The sequence below is a fragment of the Muntiacus reevesi genome, chromosome 22 (assembly GCF_963930625.1).
Source record: "Muntiacus reevesi chromosome 22, mMunRee1.1, whole genome shotgun sequence".
In the NCBI taxonomy this organism is placed as follows: Eukaryota; Metazoa; Chordata; class Mammalia; order Artiodactyla; family Cervidae; genus Muntiacus; species Muntiacus reevesi.
Genome location: NC_089270.1, coordinates 22,537,509 through 22,563,846, shown reverse-complemented (window position 1 = coordinate 22,563,846; position 26,338 = coordinate 22,537,509). Strand labels below are relative to the sequence as shown.

Below are 26,338 nucleotides of genomic sequence, written 5' to 3'. Positions count from 1 at the left end.
AGCTTCAGCTTCAGCATCAGTCCTTCCAATGAATATTCAGGATTGATTTCCTTTAGGATTAATTAGTTTGATCTCCTTGCTGTGCTAGGTACTCTGAAGAGTCTTCTCCAACATCACGGTTTGAAAGCATCAATTTTTTCGGTGTTCAGCCTTCTGGATGGTCCAGCTCTCAAATTTGTACATGACTGCTGGAAAACTATCGCTTTGACTGTATGGAACTTTGTCACAAAGTGATGTCTCTGCTTTTTAATATGCTATCTAGGTTTGTCATAGCTTTTCTTCCAAGGAGCAAGCGTCTTTGAATTTCATAACTGCAGTCACCATTGACAGTGATTTTGGAGTCCAAGAAAAGAAAATCTGTCACTTTTCCCACTTTTCCCCATCTGTTTGACATGAAGTGATGGGACCCGATGCCAAGAGCCTGTGTGATCTGGCTCTCTTTTAACCCTTTGACCTCTTTTTCTGTTACACTGCCCTTTGTTCATTCTGCTCCAGGCTTTCTGGTCCCTTTGCTATTTTTCAAACATCAGTAAGCTTCTTCCTTAGAGCTTTTGCACACCTTCTTTTATCTCCCTGGAATGAACTTGCCTTGTTATCTCTGTGGCTCATTCCCTCACTTCCCATATTTATTCAAAGTCACGCCAGGCCTTCTCTAGCCATCTAGCATCTAGATCAAGAATTTCAACCTCATCCCTCCCTCCGCTGGACACAGTTTTATAGTCTACCATCCATCTCCACTTTAATTTTTTCTTGCCTCAGAATGTGTTGTCATCTTTTATATGGCATATATTTTACTTGTATGTCTTGTTTCGACCTCTCTGGGACATAAGCTCACAGAGGGTACAAGGGTTTCTCTGAATTACTTGTAGTTTTGTTTCTGGCTTGGCATCTTGTGAGCAGTTAATATATATTGTCCAGTGAATGAATCATCTACATGGTAGAGAAGTGAAATTCTTTTTTCTAAATTTGTAGTGTATATTAAAAGTCCAGTCAACACCAAGGGAAAATGATGAATCAGTGGTTAATTGCTTTTTATTCACAGAAGGTCAATATAGTAATTGTTAAAAATTACTTAAAATTAAGTAATTAGTTAAAAATCTATTTCCAGCAGAACCAGTTTATTAATGTTAAGTCATTCAATCAGTAAATATTTGAGTGCCAGGCAAGGTGGTAGGCATTGATGATACTGGGGTAAGTGAGGTGTATGTCGTTTTTTCCTTATAGAGCTTATGACCCAGTTGAAGGGAGAGGCACTAAATAAGTATAATAGATAGAATTACTGTGATGGGTAAATTTTTAAAAGTTCATGTTGCAGGGGTTGCAAATTCAGATGCCTACACAAGCCAGGCGCTTAATGTAGAAGAGCACGGTGGGCCAGTGCCTCATTGAAACCTTGAGAAGAGAGGGAGCGGTGATGAGCTGCAGGGCGCATGCCCTGTATGAAGGAGTGGCAGCTGACTGACATCATACAGGAATAAAAATCCTCTCGCTCCTCATTTCCACGTTTTTCAAGAAAAACAGAAAAATCAAGATCGTCATCTGAAATATGCCAACCTTCTGAGATACTGTGCAGTCTAAACCACACCTGGTTTTGACCTACAAGCCTCTTCTGTGTAAGAAATACTGCTTATTAAGGAAGGTATATCAAGAAGACGACTCTGGGTACTGGGAGGGAGGACATTGTTCCCTCTCAGTAACCCCGTTTTTCTTGTTCCTCCTAAATTGTAATATTATTCCCAGATCCTACGTAGAGTTTTCTTCTGGAGTAACAAAGACAGGTGTGGATATAAAAACATTACACCATGAGATTTATGAGAGAAAACCCCTCTGGCTTCATCTTATCAGCGTTGTGTAATTGGACTAGCTGCTTACCTTCTTTCTCAGTGTTGAGTTTATTCCTCATCTGCAGAATGGGCATAAGTTAAATTGCTTCATAACGTTAGGAGAACTAAATGAGATCGTGTACTTAGCAACGCTTTCTGGTAGTTAGGGCTCTGTGATGTCGTGCTCTTGCTTTTTCTCTTTCCAGCTCCCCCCTCCTTTTTTCTCCAGCCAGTCAAATGTAGCTGACTTATCCTTTCATTACCTTGTACCAGATAGCACAAACGGATACGATAACTTTAGCATGAAGTTAAGTTAGTAATTCTTTTTAGAGATATTTTCACTTTTAAAAATAAAACTCCTGGAGTCCTTGCTTTAAACTAGAGTAATGAAAGTCTGATGTATCACAGGCCAGTGGTCATTGGCTCAAATCCTGCAGCCAAATAAGTGCCTGTTCCACTTAACTTGAAGATAGTTTTCAAATGACATTGTTTTCTTTGGCAGTGGTTGAAACCAGAAGTTGCTGACGGCTTAGTATTTTTTCTATCTTGTTGACTAGCATGATGTCTGATGATACACACAATACAGAAAAAGACCATGTGTAATTTTATCCATTCCTCTCATCTCTCTTCATTCCCCAGGGAAACAAACTTGATAGAAGTAAACACTGCTAAAGCCCAGACTTTCATAAACATGAAGTGCTTGTGTGTATCAGGATATTGGAACCGTAGGTATCCAGGATACCATAAACATTTTCTGTGGCAAGAGACTTATGGTGCCTTTGGGGAAGTTGTGAGTCTGGCTAATCAGCAGCAGCATTGTTATTCTTGTAAAATAATAATTCTCAGTGGTGGTGGTGGGGTTGTTGGATGGCAATGGAGAGAGGAATTACTTGGAGAAAAACATCCTGAGACTCTTATTCTTTTTCTTCCAAGTTTATTATGAAAGATTTCAAAATGTACAGAAAGTTTGGAGGAGCAGTACTGTGAATAACTATATGAAGATCATCTAGATTCAACTACTGATAACATTTTATCATTCCATTATTTATACAGTGTTTAAAAATGTGGATAATTTTGAGTCAGGACTGTGCATTAGAAGTATTATTGTTCATTTTCTTAGGTGGAACAAAGGTATTATATAGGATAGTGTATGTATTTTAAGAAAGTATATGTGTTTAAATGCTCATGAAATATTAATACTAAAAATAAACTGACATGAATCCACAACTCACTTTCAAGTAATCCTCTGCTAGCCAAAAGCACGTTTTATGGTTTCTTTCAAAATAGAGTTTAATTGAGGATTATTTTTTTTGATTATAATCTCATTTTAAATCTAGGATAACCTTACCCCCCTCATTAAAAAAATTTCAGTTTTTTTAAACTAAGAAAGTAAAGCGGTTCACCCAGTTCTTCCAATCCCCCGCCCTTCACTTCTGGCAACTACCAATTTATTCTGTCTGTGAGTTTAGTTTTTTTATATTTATTTAAAAAATATTTTTAGATTCTGCATGTAAGAGAGATCATATGGTATTTGACTTTCTCTGTCTGACTTATTTCACTCAGCATAATGCCCTTGAGGTCCCTCCATGTTGTTATAGATGGCAAGATTTCCTTCTTTTTCATGGATGAGTACTGTTCCTCTCTGCGTTTGTGTGTGTGGCACAGATTTTAAATCTACTCATCCGTTGATGGCCAAGCTGTTTCCGTATCTTGGCTATTGTGAATAATGCTACAGTGAACATGGGAGTACATGTGGTGTGGTGGTTTAGTCGCTAAGTTGCGTCCATCTATATCTTTTCAAATGACTGTTTTTATTTACTGCCAATAAATACCCAGAAGTGGAATTGCTGGCTTATACTGTAGTTCTGTTTTTAATCATTTGAGGGACCTCCATACTGTTTTCCATAGTGACTGCCCCGTTTTTATTCATACCAACAGTGCACAAGGGTTCCCATTTATCTGCATTCTTACCAGCATTTGCTGCTTCTCGTCTTTTTGATAATAGATGTCCTAACAACTGTAAGGGGATATCTCATGGTTTTGATTTGCATTTCCCTTGTGATTAATAATGTGAAGCATCTTTTCATGTACCTGTTGACCATCTGTGTGTCTTCATTAGAAAAATGTTTATTCAAATCTTCTGCCCATTTTCAAATCAGATTTTTTCTAAACTATTGAATTATACAAATTGTTTATGTATTTGGACATTAGCTTCTATCACATGATTTGCAAATATTTTCTTCTCTTCAATATGTTGCCTTTTCATTTTGTTGATAGTTTCTTTGCTGTGAGAACTTTTTAGTTTGATACAGTCCCACTTGTTTAATTTTGCTTTTGTTGCCTTTGTTTTTGATGTCAGGTTCAAAAAATCATTGTCAAAACCTATGTCAAGGAGGTTACTGCCTGTGTTTTCTTCTAGGAGTTTTACGGTTTCAGGTCTTATGTTCAAGTCTTTAATCCACTTTGAGTTAATTATTATGTACGGTGTAAGATAGTGGTCCAGTTTCATTCTTTTGCGTGTGACTGTTCAATTTTCCCAACACCATTTATTGAAGAGACTTTTTCCCATTGTGTATTCTTGTTTCTTTTGTCATAAATTAATTGACCATGCGTGTCTAGGTTTATTTAATTAATCTGGGCTCTCTATTCTGTTCCATTGCTTAACTTGTCTTTATGTCAATAGCATACTGTTTTAATTACTATGTCTTTGTAATATAATTTGGAATTAAGGAGTCTGAAGCTTCCAACTTTGCTCTTCTTTCTTGAGATTGCTTTGGCACTATGGGAAACTTTTAGGTTTCATGCAAATTTCAGAATTTTTGATCCTATTTTTGTGAAAAATGCCACTGGAATTGATAGAGATTGCCTTGAATCTGTAGATTGCTTTGGATAGTATGGACCTTTAAACTATATTAATTCTTGCAGTCCATGAGTATGAAGTATCTTCCATCTATTGTGCCTTCTTCAGTTACTTTCATTAATGTCTTGTAGTTTTCAAGGTACAGATATTACACTTTCTTGGCTAAATTTTTTTCTAGGTATTTTATTCTTTTTTATGCAGTTGTGAATGGGGTTGTTCCCTTAATTTCTCTTCTGGTAATTCATTATTAGTGCATAGAAATGCAGCATATTTTTGTATATTGATTTTGTATTCTGCAACTTTACTGAATTCATTTATTCTAACAGTTTTTTAAAATGAAGTCTTTACTAGGGTTTTTATATATATCTGTGTGTGTTACTCGCTCAGTCGTGCCTGACTCTTTGTGACCCCATGGACTGCAACTCACCAAGATCCTCTGTCCATGAGATTTTCCAGGCAAGGATACTGGAGTGGGTTGCCATTTCCTTCGCCAGGGGATCTTCCCAACCCAGGGATCAAACCCAGGTCTCCTGCAATATATATATATATATATATATATATATATATATATATAATATCATATCATCTGTGAATAGTGACAGTTTTATGTTGAATAGGAGTGGTGAGAGTGGACATCCTTGTCTTATTCCAGATCTTAGTGGAAGAGCTTTCGACTTTTCACTTTTGAAGTGAAGTGAAAGTCCCTCAGTTGTGTTTGACTCTTTGTGACCTCATGGACTATACAGTCCATGGAATTCTCCAGGCCAGAATACTGGAGTGGGTAGCCTTTCCCTTTTACAGGGGATCTTCCCAACCTAGGAATTGAGCTGGGGTCTCCTGCCTTGTAGGCAGGTTCTTTATCAACTGAGCTATGAGTCATCTAATATTTTGTTACTGTCTATTTCTCCTTTTAAGTCTGTTAATATTTGGTTTATATATTTAGGTCTCCTATTTTGGGTGCAGAAATCTTTACAAGTGTTCTATCTTGTTGGATTGACCCCTTTTCATGTAGCACCCTTCATTGTCTCTCTTACAGGCTTTGTTTTAAAGTTAATTTTGTCTAATTAAGTGTAGCTACTCCAGCTTTCTTTTGGTTTCCATTTGCATGAAATATTTTTTAATCCCTTCACTTTGATTCTGGGTGTCCTTACATCTAATGTGAGCCTTTGGTAGAGAGCATATACGTTGGTCTTTTAAAAAATTTATTCAGCCACTGTGTCTTTGATTAGAGAATTTAGTTCATTTACATTTCAGTTAAGTAGGTGCTTACTGCCATTTCACTAATTTTTTTTTTTTGTTTTTTCGTGTGTTTTGTTCTTTGTGCCTGTTTTGTCTTGTTTTCTTCTTTGATGGTTTTAATGGTTTGATGGTTTTCTTTAATGGTGTGCTTATATTTCTCTTTATCTTTTCTGTCTGTATTTACTACAGGCATACCTTGTTCTGTTGTGTTTTATTTTCTTGCACTTCCCAGATACTGCCCCGCCCCCCCTCTTTTTAAACAAATGGAAGGTTGGTAGCAACTTTGCATTGAGTAAGTCCATCAGGACCATTTTTTCTAACAGCTTTTGCTCACTTTGTGTCTCTGTGTCGTATTTTGGTAATTCTTTCAATATTTTAAACATTTTCATCATTATTATATTTTTCCTTGGTGATTTGTGATCAGTAATATTTGCTGTAAGACTCCTTGAAGGCCGAGATGGTACTTAGTATATTTTTGCAATGACGTATCTTTTTTAATTAGTGTGCACATTTTTAAAAGACATGATCCTACTGTACTATTAATAAACTATAGTTTAGTAAACATAGCTTTTTATATAATGGGAATCCAAAAAATTTGTATGACTAGTTTTACTGAAGCATGCTTTGTTATTGTTACAGTGGTCTGGAACTGAATGTGCATTATCTCCAAGGTGTGCCTACATAGGCTCTTTGCTGGGCTTCCCTGGTAGCTCACATGGTAAAGCGTCTGCCTGCAACGCGGAGACCCGGGTTCGATCCCTGGGTAGGGAAGATCCCCTGGAGAAGCAAATGGCAACCCACCCCAGTGTTCATGCCTGGGAAATTCCATGGACCAAGGAGCCTGGTGGGCTACAGTCCATGGGGTCGCAAAGAGTCGGACATGACTGACCAACTTCATTTCACTTACCAACTCTTAACATATGACAACTTATATCTGCAGTAGTCTATTTTAAATTGAAAACACTGAAGCTTAATCCCATTGTGAAGCTCAACGTTATTGCTCCCCCCCCCCACATTTTGTATTATTGATGTCATATTTTACATCTTTTTATCTTGTGTATCACTTAACTAATTATTGTAATCATAGTTATTTTTACTACTTTTTCCTTTTAACCATCATACTAGTTTATAAATGACTAAACCTTTACCTTTACTATGTGTTTGTATTTCCAGTGAGACTTGTTCATTTATGTACATTTTGTACTAATGTACATTATGTACTGATTTACTAATTAGTACCCTTTCTTTTCAGCTGAAAGAAGTCTGTTTAGCAAATTTCTTTTAAGATCCATTTAGTGGTAATAAGCACCTTTTGCTTTTGCTTGTCTGGAAAACTCTCTATCTCTCTCATTTCTGAGTGATAACTTTGCCAGGTAGAGTATTATTGGTTAGAAGTTTTTTTCTTTCAGCACTTTGAATATATCATGACACTCCCTTTGGCTTGCAAAGTTTCTCCTGAAAAATCTGCTTATAGTCTTATTGGAGGTTCTCTTGTACAACAACAGGTTGTTTTTCTCTTGATGGTTTTAATGTTCTCTCCTTGTCTTTAACTTTTGACATTTTAATTATGTGTCTTGATGTGGGTATCTTTGGGTTCCTTTTATTTGGAACTCTGGGCTTCTTGGATCTGAATGTCTGTTTTTTTCCGTAGGTTAAGGAAAATTCAGCTATTATCTCCTCAAATAAGATTGCTGCTCCTTTCTGTCTCTCTTCTCCTTCTGGGAGCCCTGTGTTGTGAATTTTAGTCTGTCTGATGTTGTCTCGTATACCCCTTAAACTATCTCCACTGTTTTCCATTCTTTTTTCTTTTTGCTGCTGTGGTTGGTTGAGTTACACTACCTTGTCTTAGAGTTGACTGAACTCTTTGTTCTACTTCATCCAGTCTGCTGTTGAACCCCTCTAGTGTATTTTTCAGTCCAGTTATTATATTCTTCAGGTCTTTGACTTCTGTTTGGTATTTTCTTATATTTTTTAAATCTCTGATGAAGTTCTCACAGTTCATCTATTCAATTTGGTGAGCATCTTTATGATTATTACTCTTTATCAGATTAGTTACTTATCTCTCTTTCATTAAGTGTTTTTGTTTTCCTGAGGTTTTATCTTGCTCTTTTATTTGGAACATAGTCCTCTGTTTCTTCATTTTGCTTGTGTCTCTTGTGTTGGTTTCTATACCGTAGATGAACAACCAGTCAGTTTGGAAGGCATGGCCCTGTGTAAGAGATGAACTTTGTGATTCAGTCCTGCCTCAGCTTTTGGTTATCTTTTAAACATCTGTCCTTGTCCACGTAGCCTGTTACATTTTTAATACTCACCAGTAGTTGTGGATGTGCTATGACTTATCATTGTCCCACAGGGTAGAATCTCAGCACCTGGATTCAGGTTTCCTGGAAGTCAGATCCTCAGACACCAGCTTTTAAACGTATGCAGATATGCAGAGGTTTATGAAACTAAAAGTGTTAGCTCTGTTGGCCACCAGAACCAGGTGATCTGGAGGTCTCCCCTGAGCAGCAGTGTCAGAAACTGGGACTTCAGATGACAGAAGAGCTCTTCTCTGGGTGATACCAGTGAGCTGGAGCAGGGCAGAGGGAGAGTGCCAAGATGGCATCCAAAGCCTGTGTTCCTCTGTAGGCCACCAAATGTGGCTCAAACCTGAGGAGTGCTCCTTAGGGTGAAGCTCCAGAACAAGTAAAGCGGCTGCCTTGGGTGTGCCCATTACCTACTAATGAAGAAAATGACCTCACTTTCAAACGGGCTTCCCTGGTCGCTCAGTGGTAAAGAACCTGCCTGCCAGTGCAGGAGAGGTGAATTCAGTCCTTGGGTCAGGAAGATCCCCTGGAGAAGGGAATGGCAGCCCACTCCAGTGTTCTTGCCTAGAAGATCCCATGGACAGAGGAGTCTGACAGGCTACAGGCCATGGGGTAGCAAATGAATTAGACACAGCAACTAAACAGTAACAGCAACAACTTTCCAATAGCTGAACAAGAAAAATCACGTTTTATAGTTTCTTCTAAAGCTAGGAATTAATCAAAAATGATGTATTAATTTGATTGTAATGTGATTCTACTCCTTTTTTGTACTCTACATATGGAATACTGTACAAGACAACTAACCAGAGTCAGTATCTCAGACTTTGTCTTACTGTCACTTTGTGTTATTTTCCATATTCTTTTAGCCCCTGTTATCTGTAAAGTAGAATTTAGGCCTTTAAGGTTTATTAGGTTAAAGGTATTTCACAGGTGATGCTGTTTAGTTCATTTTCTATCACATCAGGAAGCATGTAATGTCAATATTAATGCCAATATTAGTGACCCCCAAATTTCTTCTGTGAAAAGAAATGATTTTCCTTTTGATGCCTTGACACCATGTGAATATCCTATTTTTCATAAACCTTTCATCTAGGATTTTGCCATACAATGATGATCCTTGCTGAATCAGGTTCATAATGTATTTCTCAGCTTTGATGCCTTTTCTCCCAATTCCATTGACAATCTCTGTCACTTAGGGAATGAGTAGAGTCCATCAATGTGCTGGGCAAGAAAATGAGTTGAGGATCTCGGTTACAGGAAACAGATAATGGCATCTAATTTTATGTCACTTTTTTGAAGTTGGATTTTCAGTTCTTTGGAAAGAAAATACTGATTAGGAGCTGAGAGATATAATTAGCAAATTATGTCTGATGAATGACTTCTTGGTAGTGATTGGGAAATTTTTTTACTTGTAATCAGGTTATGTCAAGTAAATTAGTGTATGTTAAGATTTCAGTTTAGTTCAGTTCAGTCACTCAGTCATGTCCAACTCTTTGCGATCCCATGAACCACAGCACACCAGGCTTCCCTGTCCATCATCAACTCCTGGAGGTAACCCAAACTCATGTCCATAGAGGCAGTGATGCCATCTAACCATCTCATCCTCTGTCATCCCCTTCTCCTCCTACCTTCAATCTTTCCCAACATCAGGGTCTTTTCAAGTGAGTCAGCTCTTTGCATTAGGTGGCCAAAATATTGGAGTTTCAGCTTCAACATCAGTCCTTCCAGTGAACACCCAGGACTGATCTCCTTTAGGATGGACTGGTTGGATCTCCTTGCAGTCCAAGGGACTCTCAAGAGTCTTCTCCAACACCACAGTTCAAAAGCATCAATTCTTCTGTGCTCAGCCCTCTTTATAGTCCAGCTCTCACATCCATACATAACCACTGGAAAAACCATAGCCTTGACTAGACGGATCTTTGTTGACAAGTAATGTCTCTACTTTTTAATATGCTGTCTAGGTTGGTCATAACTTTCCTTCCAAGGAGTAAGCATCTTTTAATTTCATGGCTGCAGTCACCATCTGCAGTGATTTTGGAGCCCAGAAAAATAAAGTCAGCCACCATTTCCACTGTTTCCCCACCTATTTGCCATGAAGTGATGGGATCGGATGCCATGATCTTAGTTTTCTGAATGTTGAGTTTTAAGCCAACCTTTTCACTCTCCTCTTTCTCTTTCATCGAGAGGCTTTAGTTCTTCTTCACTTTCTGCCATAAGGGTGGTGTCATCTGCATATCTGAGGTTATTGATATTTCTCCTGGCAGTCTTGATTCCAGTTTGTGCTTCTTCCAGCCCAGCGTTTCTCATGATGTACTCTGCATATAAGTTAAATAATGTTAGATGTTAGATTTAACAAGGCACTAAAAAATACCACCCCCCCGTCCCCGCCCAGAGCACTTAGTTAATTCAAAAGTGACTTAGCAGTTATGTTCTGAACACATTAATTACTTGTCCTCTGTCCATGGCAGTTCTCCAGGCCAGAATACTGGAGTGGGTAGCCATTCCCTTCTCCAGGGGATCTTCTCAACCCAGGGATCGAAGCCAGGTCTCCTGTATTGCAGGCGGGTCCTTTACCAGCTGAGCCACAATGGAAGCATTGTTTTAGAAGGACTATCAAATTGATGAAAGTGACATAAAATATCCTATGCCAAAATGAGTTTTAAAAACTTAAGGTGGAAATCTTTGTTCAAATGTAACAGAAGTAATTGTTCTTTAGAATACCTGTATATTTCATATATGATGCTTTCTTAGGTGCAGTGAACAGACTGTGGCATAAATAATGAAGACATTTGTCATCTAGCATGAGAGATCCCAAAGGCTTGTCTAATTCAGTAGCCTGACTATGTTAGTATTCTGGGTCATTTTCTCTCTGATTCATTTTTCTATCATAGCCACATATGGTTGTCCTAGGTCTAAACATTATGTTCTTACACTGCAAAATCCAAAAGCTGGAAGGAAGAGCAAGGCCTTCTTCATAAAACTCTCTCCCCTTGTCCCCTTCCCCTGGATGGAAAATCTTTCCTGCAACCCTCAGCAGACTTTCCTATATGTCCCATTAGCATAGTCAATCCGAAATCAGTTGCTGACAGGAGGAAACGAGGCTCTCGTTATTGCCTTAATACAGTGTCGGTTCGCCCCCTAGATCGGGATGAGGGACCCGCCCATCTGAGCCTGCTGGTGGTTTGTCATCACAGAGGGGGAGGCTGATGGGTAGACAATCAGTATTGTAGTATTTTCCATATCCCATAGAAGAAATATTCCCATTCAGATACTATTTTAATATTTTAACGTTTAAAAGAGAGACATGTAACCTGAAAAGCATATTATCCTATATGTGCTAGTTTGTGATTGGTATAGCAAGGCAATGTTTTGGCTGTAATTTAATATATTAGTCGCTTACTGTTCTTATTTTTGTCTTGTGTACAGTCACTTTATTTCCCTCTGAGATTAAGCTCCTCAATGATGTTACATGATTTTAGCAGTAGTTTCAAATTCTTTATATTTAATTGGTACTTGTTCTCGTAGGTGGCTTCTCCACTGTTTTCCTGGTGCGGACTCATGGTGGACACCGTTACGCATTGAAGCGAATGTATGTCAATAACATGACAGACCTCAACATTTGTAAAAGGGAAATTACAATTATGGTAAGTGAAAGAGTAATTCCATTTGAAAAACTTGTATCAGCATAACATTAACCAGCTTTTAGGCAAGCTGCTTATGCACATCCTGACAACCTTTGAAGTGTACTCTTTAAAGCCACACTTAGGGCTAAATACAGCCAGCTCCTACCTCTCCTCCCTTGCTTATAGTAGTTCAACAGGCAGGCTTCTCTGCTTTCTTTTTTTCTATTTAAAATAAATTTTAATTATGGAATATTCTTAGAATAGAAAAATTGAGAGGACTAGTGAATACCACTTCACCCCCTACTCAACTTAAGGATTAAAAGCTTACAGATACAGTTGAAGCCTTCTGTGTATTCCTCTCCAATGTCATCTTTATACTGTTATCCTAATCCAGAAAGAAGCCCTTATCCCGAATTTGGTGCTTACCATCCCTGTGGGTATTTAATAAAAGTATGTGTTTGTATTCACAGGCAAAACTTAGTTTTGCTTTTCATTTTAAAAATCATGCTGTAGAATTGATTTTTTTGTGTAGGTGTGTACTCTAGTTATATGGTAAAGTATGCTTCAGTAAGGAAAAAATTTCTTTTTGAATACTAGGAAAAGTGAAAAATACTATACTAGGCCATTAAAGAAAATTTCAGTAATTCAGTTAACTAGACTAACCAGTCCAAGAAAACTACAGAATAAAAGTTTCCTTTTTGTCTCCAGTTGCTTATTGTCTGTGCTCTGGGTAGTTTCTTATTCTTGTTCCCCCCTCCTCCTCCTCCTCTCTCCTGTTCTCCTCTTCCTCCTTCTCATCCATTCTTTATCAAGTCTAATATGTATATTTAATGTTTTTGTTTTATTGTGGCAAAATTCACACAATATAGTTTTTATAATTCACATTTTAAAGTAAACAATTCAGTGGTATTGAATGCGTTCATGGTGTTGTGTACAAACTGCCCCTGTTGTTCTAAAGCATTTCATCCCTCCAGAAGGAAATGCCTGCCATGAAGCAGTTACTCCCCATCCCACTCTTATTCAGGGCCTGGCAACCACCTGGTCTTTGTTATGTCTCTATGGGTTTGTGTCTTCTGGATATTTTATATCCATGGAATCATGCAGTATGTGACCTTTTGTGTCTGACTTCTTTTCACTTAGTATATTTTTAAGATTCATCCACATTGTAGCACTTATCAGCACTTGATTCCTTTTTATGGCTGAGTAATATTCCATAATATATGCGATGCATATATATCAAAATTTGTTTATTCATCTATTGATGGACTTTTAAAAAGCCATTGTGATGGTCATTTGGGCTGTTTCTACTTCTTGGCTATTGTGAGTAAGTGTTGCTATATATATATGTATATATATGTATTTGTTTGAGTATTTAGTTTCAGTTTATTTGCTATATATCTAAGAGTGGAATTGCTGGGTCATACGATAATTCCATGTTTAACTTTCTAAGGAACCGTTAAACTGTTTTCCATAGCAGTTGAATCATTTTATATTCATACTAACAGTGTAGGAAGGTCCTAGTTTTTTCACTTCCTTGTAAACGCTTGCTATTGTAGTCCTCCTCAACTGCTAAGAGGGGGATTTTCTTATATTGTATCAACATCTCTATCAACACACATGTGGTTTGATCCTTTTTGTTTTAAGACAGGCGCATTTACACAATATGACTTACCTGAATTCTGCTTTTATTGTCCCTATCCCTCAACTAGACTAGAGTTGATTAGACTTTGAGACTTGCTTTTTTTCCAGGTAAGGCTGTTAGTCAAAGGGGGAAAAGATTTACTCTGAGATAATAGGAAACCTTAGACGATTTTCTAACTTGAGCCCAGATATATTACTATTATATTGTAATAGTTCCTTCAATAGAATTTATTTACGTTTGAGATATATAAAATGTAGTCATCATCAATCTCAGTTAACACTCAGATCTTATGCTTTGAAAGAAGATAGTTTGGTGAGATGAGCAGTTGTCTTCCAACTGTTTTTTGATGACCAGTCCTCCATTATTTATGTTTATTTGTGAATTATTCACATGTTCAACTGCCATTAGCTAACGTCTCAAATTATATTGTATAGTTAATACTAGATTTTTTCCTTTAATGATAGTGGATGTAACTTACTTTAAACTTAAATTTAAAGACAAAATGAATTTAGATCATTATTGTTTTTAACCTTATTATATATTGATGATTGTTTTATACTAGGAACAAAGTGTCAGATTTCCCATTTTCTTCTTATTTGCTTGTACTCATTACACTAGTACTATATTTAATCTATAGTTTCTTTATAGGAATCCTATTTAGCTACTTGTTTATTTTTTAGGTTATTTAGTTGAAAGTACATACATTCATAAATTCTTTTAACTAGGTGGATATAAATTGTAGTCTGTTGCAGAGAAAACAGACAAATGAGAGTATAACTGTTAATTTAGGAACTAAAAATTCATATTTTAAAATAAAATACAAATTTAAAATACTATATAAAATCTGGTATTTTATTCTTGCATCCCACCGTGCTATCTTGTGTATTCACTTTTGAAGAGTATTGTTTTGAATGAACAAAAGTGAAGTCTTTCTTCTCCGTTGAATTTAAAAATGAGTATTCATTAACTTTCTGTCTGTTGCAAAATGACAGTCATGTGTAACTAAACTTTCCATTGAAACCCTAGAAATTTTTTTAAACATGTCAGATTCCATACTTAAATTTTACCTTTTGAAATTCTTTAAATATATTAGTTTAAACTTCAAATCATTAACAATAGATGTTTAAAATACATGTTTTCCAGTTTTTAAAATTTTGTTTATTTTTTGCAGAAAGAGCTATCTGGTCACAAAAATATTGTGGGTTATTTGGACTGTGCTGTAAATTCAATTAGTGATAATGTATGGGAAGTGCTTATCTTAATGGAATATTGTCGAGGTAAGTATTTCTCTGCATTTGTTTTATGTCAAAAGAATTTGCTCATAAAATGGGTTATTAGGTGTCTTGGTTTCTCCCTGAGCAGCTGTTATCTAATTGTGGACACTCATTGCACCTCAGCTTTAATTATTTGTCTAATTAAGGAATGCTGTTGAAAAATAATTTATAATATTGTTGTACTGGTGATATGAGCACATGTAAATGGACAGTTAGAAAAATGCCTTTGGGTTTAAGATAGGGAATCTAAGCAATCACATTCCCTGATCCCTGTTTCTCTTATAGTCAACCAAGAAGAACTTGCTGTGTCCATATTAGTATTATAGGATTTTTCCAGAATGCCACTATGTTATCCTTGAGCATATTGAATGTAATAAATTTAAAGGATACGTTTTGATGTGTAATTCTTAAAAATTTATATGGTCTTTTGTAAACATCAGAAGATAGAAAACCACTTTTTATTTGGATTTAATGTGATATTTTCAAAGAAAAAATTAGAAATTGTAGAGTATGCTTAAGAATTATGATCAAAGTGTTGACTTTTTTTTTTTAAACTTTAACATGTGTGAAGGGGTCAACTAGTCAATTTCCTGCAAACTTGCCTTCTTCCCCCCATGCACACCTGCCTCCCCCCCCACCTCCCCGAATATAACTGGCAGTTTGGATTCTAGGGAGACCTGTTTTAAATTTAGATTCTCTTAAGACAGTTATGATTGTTAAGTATCGTACCAGGAACTCTGGTCAGTTCGTGAAGTTTGGAGAAGGAGGAGGATGGTGGTGGTAATTGAAAAAATTTAGTCTTTATTTTATTCCAGTCTTGTAAGAAGGGAAGGACAGAGGAAAATGAAGTGAATCAGTATTATAATATCTATTGTGATATGTTTGTAACTTATTTACATATATAATAGAAACAATTAGATATTTTTGTGATTGTTCTTCCTTATTTTTATCTACTCTACTGTAAAACATTATGATCCCTTGAAGGAGACAATACTGATTTTCCTTACTTTTCCTAGCATTTAAGGTGCTAATTCTTAGCTTGATTAGAGTTGACTAATAGCCCTTGACTGTTGATAACTTTTTAAAAATAATTGAATTGAGCATAATCATAACCTTGAATGAGTTTAATTAAAAATTGTCATTCAGAAGACATTTTAAAAGGGGAACCAAACGAGCTTCAGTTTTTAAGGAAGTGAGTATGTGGGGGCCAGTGGTACAGTCTGTGGCAGATGAAATTTAATTATCTTGTAAAAAATAAAGTCATATCAGCATTTAAATAAGATGGTAGGTTGCACTGTATGGCATTTTAAATTAAATGGTAATGAGTGCAATTTCAGAGATATGAAGATTGTTGAGGCTAGAAAAATGGTGACTTTTAAAATTTGAATCCTGAAATCGGGCAGAGTATAGAAGTTTTGGTTTAGGGGATGATACCTGTTTGAAAAATATGTAAAGATTTGGAAGTTACCCACATCCTACTTTAAAAGACCTTCAGGCTTCAGCAATATTTACTTTTTGGATATGATTTTTAAATTTTTCATTAGAATAATTTTACTTTAATGTCTTGGTGTCGCTCAGTTGTGTCTGACATTTTGCGGTCCCATGGACTGAAGCACACCAGGTTTCCCTGCCCTTCTCAATCTCACAGAGTTTGCTCAAACTCATGACTGTTGAGTTGGTGCTATCATCCAGCCATCTCATCCTCTGTCGTCCCCTTCTCCTCCTGCCTTCAGTCTTTTGCAGCATCAGGGTCTTTTCCAATGAGTCAGCTCTTCGCATTAGGTGGCCAAAGTATTGGAGCGTCAGCTTCAGCATCAGTCCTTCCTGTGAATATTCAGGGCTGATTTCCTTTAGGATTGACTGGTATGATCCCCTTGCGGTCCAGGGGACTCGAAAGAGTCTACAGTTCAAAGGTATCAATTCTTCGGGCTCAGCCTTTTTTATTGTCCAGCTCTCACATCTGTACATGACTACAGGAGAAACCATAGCCTTGACTGTTCGACATTTGTGGGCAAAGTAATGTCTCTGCTTTTTAATACGCTGTCTATTTAGAAGACTTTGGTTTTGAGTTTCTACATCAGTAAGTGTGGCTCAGATAGAGCTTTTAGCTTTTTCTGGGAACTTAGATTTTGTGATTCAAGGCTTCTAACCCAAAGATCTCTAAAGGGAAAAAATATTGACTAACTCTTTATTTAAAATTTATTCTACTCATTAAAACATTGAAAGTTTGCAAGAGGTAGAATGAATTCAAGGTGATGGTTGAATAATGGTGAATGTTGGTGTTCAGTCGCTAAGTTGTGTCTGACTCTTTGTGACCCCATGAACTGCAGCATGCCTGGTTTCCCTGTCCTTCACTATCTTCTGGAGTTTGCTCACGTTCATGTCCATTAAATTGGTGATGCAGTCTAACCGTCTCATCCTCTGTCGCCCTCTTCTCCTCTTGCCCTCAATCTTTCCCAGCATCAGGGTCTTTTCCAATGAGTTGGCCAAAGTATTGGAACTTCAGCATCAATCCTTCCAATGAGTATTCAGGATTGATTTCCTTTAGGATTGACGGGTTTGATTTCCTTGCAGTCCAAGGGACTCTCAAGAGTGTTTGTGTGTGAGTTGCTCAGTCATGTCTGACTCTGTGACTCCATTGTCTGTAACCAACCAGGCGCCTCTGTTCGTGGAATTCTTCCAGGCAAGAATACTGGAGTCTGTAGCCATTCTCTTCTCCAGGGGATCTTCCCGACTCAGGGATCAAACCCAGGTCTCCTGCATTGCGGGCAGACTTTTTTCCCATCTGAGCCATCAGAGAAGCTTGAATAATATGAATAAACACCAATAAACCACTTCTTTTGCTGTTTAATTTTTGCATAAAATGAGTCAGGACATCTAACAAAGTATGGAGAAAATTGCTGCATAGTCAGGTGCCTCAGTCTTACATGAGATACTTTGAACAAATTATAACCAAGTAGACCTGAATTTTCTGAAAATTGAGGATTCATAGGCAAAAATAATATTTTTTCCTTTACTTTAACGTTCTAAGGAAAAACTAGCTATTTCAGAATACATATGAGAATGCTGTTTAGACAGCAATAATAGAAGGAACAAGTGTGTATGTAACTTCTTCAGTTCAGTCACTCAGTCGTGTCTGACTCTTTGTGACCCCATGGACTTCAGCACACCAGGCTTCCCTGTCCATCACCAACTCATGTCTATTGAGTTGGTGATGCCATCCAACCATCTCATCCTGTGTCGTCCCCTTCTCCTCCTGCCTTCCATTTCCCAGCATTAGGACCTTTTCTAATGAGTCAGTTCTTTGCACCAGGTGGCCAAAGTTTTTGAGTTTCAGTTCAGCATCAGTCCTTCCAGTGAACATTCAGGACTGATTACCTTTGGGATTTGATCTCCTTGTAGTCCAAGGGACTCAAGAGTCTACTCTAACACACAACTTGAAAGCATCAATTCTTTGGCGGCTTTCTTTATAGTCCAACTCTCATATCTGTACATGACGACTGGAGAAACCATAGCTTTGTCTAGAGGGACCTTTGTTGGCAAAGTAATGTCGCTGCTTTTTAATATGCTGTCTAGGTTTGTGTAGGTTTGTCATAACTTTTCTTCCAAGGAGCGAGTGTCTTTTAAGTTCATGGCTGCAGTCACCATCTGCAGTGATTTTGGAGCCCCCCCCAGAATAAAGTCTGTCACTGTTTCCATTGTTTCCCCATCTATTTGCCATGAAGTGATGGGATCGGATGCCATGATCTTAGTTTTTTGAATGTGGAGTTTTAAGCCAACTTTTTCACTCCTCTTTCACTTTCATCAAGAGGCTCTTTAGTTCTCCTTTGCTTCCTGCCATAAGGGTTGTGTCATCTGTGTGTCTGAGGTTATTGATATTTCTCCCAGCAATCTTGATTGATTGCAGCTTGTGCTTCATTCAGCCTAGCATTTCGCATGATGTACACTCTGCATGTAATTAAATAAGCAGGGTGACAGTATACAGCCTTGATGTACTCCTTTCCCAGTTTGGAACCAGGTGTTGTTCCTTGCACCTTCTTACACATTACAAAATAACAGACATTCATTTATTCAAACTTGTTAAACGAAACTTTCAAACTTAAACACAAGCTTGCCTTTTTAAATTTCCAAACTTTATTTGGGTTAGAATGTTTTCTGAATGAACCATGTATTTGTATTCTGAGAATATGATAGTAAACTTTCTCTTAGTGTAAGAGTTGTCACCATTATGCTATCAGTTATTGTGGTCCACTCAATACTTACTTAATAACTCTCTCAGGGCTTGTTGGTGTGGCTGTTTGACTTTGGTAAGTTACTCTGCCCTGGTAAGTTATGTCTTAACCTGGTTTAGAACAGTAGTCTCTTACACATCTCTTTTTCTCTCTTGTGATTCCTCCATCCCCCTGTCAAGAAGATCTTTTCAAAATCAGATCAGGAAGTTTCCTTGATTCTCAAGATAAAATCTAAAATTTCTCTCTCTCTTGTCAGTATCATCTTTATTTTACTCTCTTCTTGATGCTTTCTAGACCATACTCAAATTGGTTCTCTTTAAGTTATTCAAAATCATCAAACTGTTTCCCAGACTAGAGGCCTTTTTACATGTCACTTGCTGTCACTAGGGTGTTCTCCCAAATCTCTGCCAGGTTAATTTCTAGTTAACCTTCAGTTTAAGCATAAATAATCACTTCCTTAGACAGGCCTTCTCTGCCAGTCTCTTCTTCCCATCCTTTACCAATTTAAATTTGGGTTTTTCTCATATTATACTTGTTGTATGTAACTTTGATAAATATTTATGTGTGTGATTGTTTAGTAATTTATCTCTACCTTTAGGTATAAATTTTGTGATAATAGACTTTATTTTTGTTCACCTCTGTTTACCCCCATAATTAGCATAGTTGAATAACAGTTGCTTCAAATTTGTGATGCCATCAGTTACAAGATACATCTTGATTTTGGAATTGTTAAAATGTTAAATTGTTAAAATGTTAAAAATGTTAAATGTTAAAATCATCAGATATTCTCATTTCAAAGATGTAAAATGTGGGGGAAAAAATATGTCATTGAATCAACAAAATATGGTGTATAATAAGCATTTTTACATGAAAATAATGAGAAAGCCAGTTTTCCATTACCTGAGACCGTAAAGTCATTTCTTAATTTCTTTGTCTGTGGTAGTCTTCAGTTGTTAAAAATGTCATCAATATTACTTTTTTTGGTTAGCTGGGCAGGTAGTGAATCAGATGAATAAGAAGCTGCAGACTGGCTTTACGGAAGCAGAAGTGTTACAGATATTCTGTGATACCTGTGAAGCCGTTGCAAGGTTGCATCAGTGTAAGACTCCGATAATTCACCGGGATCTCAAGGTAGGAACTTTAGACTCCATATGGATTACTACCTTTTAAACTTTGGAGTTAAAATGTCCTTGGACTGTCTGCATCTAAAGCAGTTGTTGTTACCAGCACTCAGACTGGTCTCTCCGTTCTCTGCTGCGTTCCCTGAGGCCATGTAGAGACTGACTGTAGAATTGAAGCTGTGCTCTCCGTGACCCTGACAGTTTCTCACCTGGTTGTAGAAGTGGATTTTGTGCTCCCTGCTCTGCTTCTGTTGTACTGAGCAGGCTGCTCTAAAAGGTTTCATGCGAACAAGAATGTGAGCGTCACTGACGCAGGTGGGGTGTCTCTGCATACTGTCCTTCCAGCACTCCTCCTGTTTCCTGTAATTCATTTGAAGCATCAAGGAATTTTCCAGAGATATTGAAGCTCACTGTAAATGGGTCTCTTTACTTATTTATTTATAATTTACTACAGTTTTAGGTAATTTCTTATAATTTGGTGGTGATTGTCACTTTAAGGTCACTTTGTCTTTCATATTCATGGAATCTGACCTTTTGTATATGGTACCCACCTGTTACACTGGAAAAAGTGCCCTAAAGGGATTGAAGATTCCTGAAATTACATTGCTTGAGCTATCACTACATTCTTTAGAAACATAGGTGTCTTCTTTGATACTTGGAAACACTAAGATTACAAAAATTCCTCTTCCTGAAATGTTCTATGCCCAGATATCCCAAGGTAAACCTTTCCCCCACTTCAAGTTCACTCAGATTCACTTTCTCAGAGTCCTATGCTTGTACCACCTTATTTATAATTACAGCTTAATCTTTCCACTTTCTACTTGTTCTACCGTTTATTATCATTTGTCAGTTTCTCAGATACTATGTAATTTGCTTATGTTTTAAGACTGTTGTTTTATTTTCTGTCCTCTTCCATTGGAAGGTAAACTCTCTGTGAGCAGGGATTTCTCTCTTTTGTTATGATGTATCCAAGCATTTAGTACAGTGCCTGGCACATAGCAGAGTCTCAGTAATTATTTACTGAATGAATGAATCCCAGTTCTGGCTTATTATTGGGCTTCCTAGGTGGCACTAGTGGTAAAGAACCTGCCTGCCAATGCAGGAGACATAAGAGAGGTGGGTTTGATCCCTGGGTTGGGAAGATCCCTTGAAGAAGGGAATGGCAATCCACTCCAGTATTCTTGCCTGTGGAATCCCCATGGACAGAGGAGCCTGGCAGGCTATAGTCCATAGGGTCGCAAAAAGTCAGACACAACTGAAGCGACTGAGCACTCAGCACAGACAACTTTGAAAAGTGACAATAAAATGCTCTCAAGATAAAAGAGAATAGAAGATGTTACTCAGAATATAGGTTGTTAACCATGAAAGCATCTTTTAGGGAAACCTACGCTAAAGAATACAAGCTAAGGTAAGATCACAGTGTTCGACTCCACATCCCTGTCTCTTAATTTGGATAATCAGTGTAGCATCTTTCATTTCAGTTCTTCTGAATATGCAACTCTTTTACATTTTCCCTAATAATTTGGTCAGATGTTTTTGTGCTGTTTTAGCTCATTAACTTTTTTAATGTAAAGTTGATGTTTTCAGCCAAGTCTTCCTTGGTTTTATTTTTTTTATTTATTTTATTTTATTTTTTTTATTTTACAGTGGGTTTTGTCATACATTGATATGAATCAGCCATAGAGTTACACGACTTCCCCATCCCAGTCTCCCATCCCACCTCCCTCTCCACCCGATTCCTCTGGATCTTCCCAGCCCAACAGGCCCAAGCACTTGACTCATGCCTCCCACCTGGGCTGGTGGTCTGTTTCACCACAGATGATATACATGCTGTTCTTTTGAAACATCCCACCCTCCCCTTCTCCCACAGAATTCAAAAGTCTGTTCTGTACTTCTGTGTCTCTTCTTCTGCCCTGCATATAGGGCCATCGTTACCATCTTTCTAAATTCCATATATATGTGTTAGTATACTGTAATGTTCTTTATCTTTCTGGCTCACCTCACTCTGTATAATGGGCTCCAGTTTCATCCATCTCATTAGAACTGATTCAAATGAATTCTTTTTAACGGCTGAGTAATATTCCATGGTGTATATGTACCACAGCTTCCTTATCCATTCATCTGCTGATGGGCATCTAGGCTGCTTCCATGTCCTGGCTATTATAAACAGTGCTGCGATGAACATTGGGGTGCACGTGTCTCTTTCAGATCTGGATTCCTCAGTGTGTATGCCCAGGAGTGGGATTGCTGGGTCATATGGTAGTTCTATTTCCAGTTTTTTAAGGAGTCTCCACACTGTTCTCCATAGTGGCTGTACTAGTTTGCATTCCCACCAACAGTGTAAGAGGGTTCCCTTTTCTCCACACCCTCTCCAGCATTTATTGCTTGTAGACTTTTGGATAGCAGCCATCCTGACTGGCGTGTAATGGTACCTCACATGAAAAGATGCCCCACATCACTCATTATCAGAGAAATGCAAATCACAACCACAGTGAGGTACCATTCCTTGGTTTTAAAACAAAGACATTGAATTGCATACTTTTATATAGACCATACTGAATAGAATTAGTTGTTTTTACGTGTGGAAATTTATTCAAACCTGCTTAAGTAGATATTTTTAAGTAGATTTCTTGTATAAATCTTTATTTTGTACAAGTATGTTTAAAAGTAAACTAAAATGAAATATAGAAGAAAAATTATAAAGAAACTAATGTGAGTATTTTGGTAGAATCGAGAGAAATTTAATCACTCATTCAAGGCTATATCATAAAAATAAAAATACTGTAAAAAAGTTAATAATAATAGTGTCGTTTATTGTATGCTTACCTTATTTCTGTTGTGTTCTAAACTTTTTACATGTTTTAATACTTTCAGCTTTTACAGTTTCTATAACAGTCTCATGTAACAGAGGTCATTTCCCCCAGTTTATAGGTGAGGAAACTGCAGCATAGAGGGGTTAAGCAAACTGCCCAGAGTACATGTGATAATAAGTGGCACAGTTGGCCTGTGAACCCACACTCTCCTGTGTTAGAAACTGCGCGCGTAACTTTATTTATTTCGACTCCGATCTCTAAGTTCAGACACAAAGTTAGATCTGTGTTTTTCAGTGTAGTATTTTAGATAAAAATGGAATTAGGAGTTAATCAGAGGTAGAACTGGAATGGTTTTTGTTTTTTCTGTAGAAAAACTGAAGTGTCAGAAAAGGAGGAAAATGGAGGTAGGGTATAGACTCACTGCTACTAGCAGTTCTTTTTTATAGACGCGTTATAGAGAGGACTTATGGTTACTTGAGTGCTTCCCAGGTGGCTCAGTGGTAAAGAATCCACCTGCTAATTTAGGAGACACGGGTTTGATCCCTGAGTTGGAAAGATCCCCGGGAGAAGGAAATGGCAACCTGCTCCAGTAGTCTTGCCTGGGAGATCCCATGAACAGCGGAGCCTGGCAGGCTACAGTCCATAGGGTCACAAATAGTTGGATACAACTTAGTGACTCAACATGTTACAACAAAAAGGGTTACTTGGTTCTTGTAAAACTCATCCTGGGATGGAAGAAGCACTCCTCTGTTCTTAGTGAGAGAAGCAGTAGATAAAGTAACAAGTATTTTTGTTCTGAATCATTTGCCCTTTCTCACAGTTTGAGGTACCTTCTCTCTGTATATACTTGTGTATGTATGTGTGTGTAGGGTCTGTGTGTGTGTGTGTGTGTGTGTGTAAAACAAGTCCTTTGGTATTTATTGTGTAAAAACATTGTTGTAAAAAGACAATTTTCACTTTGAAAATACTACTAATTATTGATTTTCTTTTCTGAAGGTAGAAAATATTTTGTTGAATGATGGTGGAAACTATGTACTTTGTGACTTTGGCAGTGCCACAAATAAATTTCTTAATCCTCAAAAAGATGGAGTTAATACAGTAGAAGAAGAAATTAAAAAGTAAGTGTTAATTTTGTTTTGTCTCATGAGAATTTTAGTTAACTTGAGTATGTGACCAGCTCTGCTAGTTTAAACTTTAGATATTCCATTAATAGATCTCTTTAAGATATTTCTGTGTGATATAATTGATTAGTTTATGTCTCATCTAGTTAAATAGAAAATACATTTTATCACGTAAGCAAAATTTTCATCTACATTTTAAACAAATTAATCAAATTTAACAAATTTGTTAAGCTGTAGTAATTAGTGGAATCATTAAAGGGAGTTTGAAGTTATTATTGAATTCAATTAAACATCTTTGTGTTTATTGATACTGAGTGAGGATTTGTGCTTGTTAGGAAAAATATTTAAACTTTGGCCTTGTATTTAGTATTAAGAAGTTGATATTATTGCATTGAAAACTATGTGGAAAACTTGTTACTTTATAATACTGTTTTGGAGAACTCTTTGGTAGAAATATAAATCATATCTGCCTTATATTTTCTTAACCTTGTATTTTCCATGGTTGCTAGAGTATTGTAAGGACTTTCCCCTGGCTTTTCTGTTTTCTAGTTTTAGAAAATAGTACTGTTTGTAAATCTTTGATCATCTTAATAAAATGATGCAGAATGCAGAAAGATCTGTCAGGAATTTCTAAGTAGCTCCCTTTTTCTAAGTTACTTTTCTTCACTTTCTCACAGATTCTCAGTGGTTTAAGGCTGCCTACGAGCTTTTGTTTGAACTGTGACATGTATTTTGAAATAGGCTCAAATAGAGCTGATCTTATTCTGGTCCTTTTGTATAAAACTATGGTTTTGTAGACTTGTGTATTTCTACTCAGGAACAGACTGTGATAGTTATGTTACGATTTCATAAAAACAAACTCCTTAGTAAACTTATAAACATCCTGAAGAACACCAGAACAATGAATTATTGAATTGGCTTCTTATGGGTATATGTATATACATATAATTTTAAAAGTTACTGAGTTGTGATATATAATGACTGTTACAGAATTCTGCTCAAGCATCTTTGGCTTGCTGGAAGTTTAGTTTCTTGCTGTTAAGATCTGAAGTATAGCTAAAGAATTTTACACTAGTGGTGAACGTAATAAGCTCATGGGTTCTTGTACTTAGTGGCTCTAAGGAATTAATGGTCTAATTGTTTATTCAGTTAACAGGGCATACAACATACTGGACACTGTTGTTGATGCTACGGTATAGCAGTGAACAAAAAAAAAGGCCTGTCCTTATGTAGTTTACATTTTGGTTTCTTAGACCACTCCTCTGTAGTAGTGTCATTCAGAATGTATCACGTTAAGGTGATTTGAAAAAAATAAGATGGTAGAATATTGAGTTTTTAAGATACTTCATGTAAAATAAAAAAAACACTTAAAGTGAATCTTAAATTATGCCATAGTATAGGAATTCCTTTGATATTCTAATAATTTCTCCCATGAAATTGAGCAATACTTTATTCTGTTCATAGTGGATTTGGAGTTTTTATACTTGTAAATATTTATTCACCGTATCTTTTAATTCCAAACTACTTACGCTAACAGTTTTGGAATTACATTATTAATGTAATTAATAATAATTAATTATGACAACTAGATTACTTTTAAAAGAATAATTATAAAAACAAACCTCGAGATTTACTACCATGTGTAAGAAATTATGTTAGGATTCATAAAAACAAACTGCTTAATAAACATATAAATTAATTTTTTGAGAGGGTAGAAGTTTTACTTTTAAATTAGTAGACTAAAATATTTTGATAAGGATATTTTTATAGTCAAATTGTCTTATTTCATTTAAGAAATTCAAGGAAAACCATGTTTCCAGTACATTGTCTTTATTTAATTTTTTCTCTTAAAAATTGTGTTCATTATCCAAGATGCAATTGCTCTTGTTAAAAACGTGTATAATGCTTTGTATTGTTTAATACTTGATGGGCTTTTAATGAGCTTTTAAAGCAGTATTATTTCTCTATAATGTTATTGAACCTAGAAGTTTTTGTAGTGTTTTATGTAGAAACAATGCAGTATGTCTTTTTTTTTATATCTCCGCTCCATTTTACTTATTTACTGCCAGGTATACAACTCTGTCATACAGAGCCCCTGAAATGATCAACCTTTATGGAGGGAAGCCTATCACCACCAAGGCTGATATCTGGGTAAGGCCAAGAAAGGCTGACATTTTCACTAACCAAATTAACAAAATCTGAGTTCAGTTGATTATCTTCCCCCTGTCCTCCACAAGGTTATTTCCTAATAAGTAGAAGAGAGTGGTGGACAGTAAAGCTTACT

General features: G+C 36.7%; 1 protein-coding gene across 2 annotated transcripts in view; it reads left to right on the top strand.

The window, feature by feature from the left end:
- The window catches only part of BMP2K (BMP2 inducible kinase), a 117,012-nt gene that overhangs the window by 43,990 nt on the left and 46,684 nt on the right, over positions 1–26,338 (top strand). For both annotated transcript variants that reach the window (XM_065914686.1, XM_065914685.1), the window contains exons 2-6: positions 11,754–11,872; positions 14,665–14,770; positions 19,988–20,130; positions 23,930–24,051; positions 26,124–26,205. In XM_065914686.1, the coding sequence (XP_065770758.1) occupies positions 11,754–11,872; positions 14,665–14,770; positions 19,988–20,130; positions 23,930–24,051; positions 26,124–26,205 (572 nt within the window). The remainder of the gene's footprint in view (positions 1–11,753; positions 11,873–14,664; positions 14,771–19,987; positions 20,131–23,929; positions 24,052–26,123; positions 26,206–26,338) is intronic.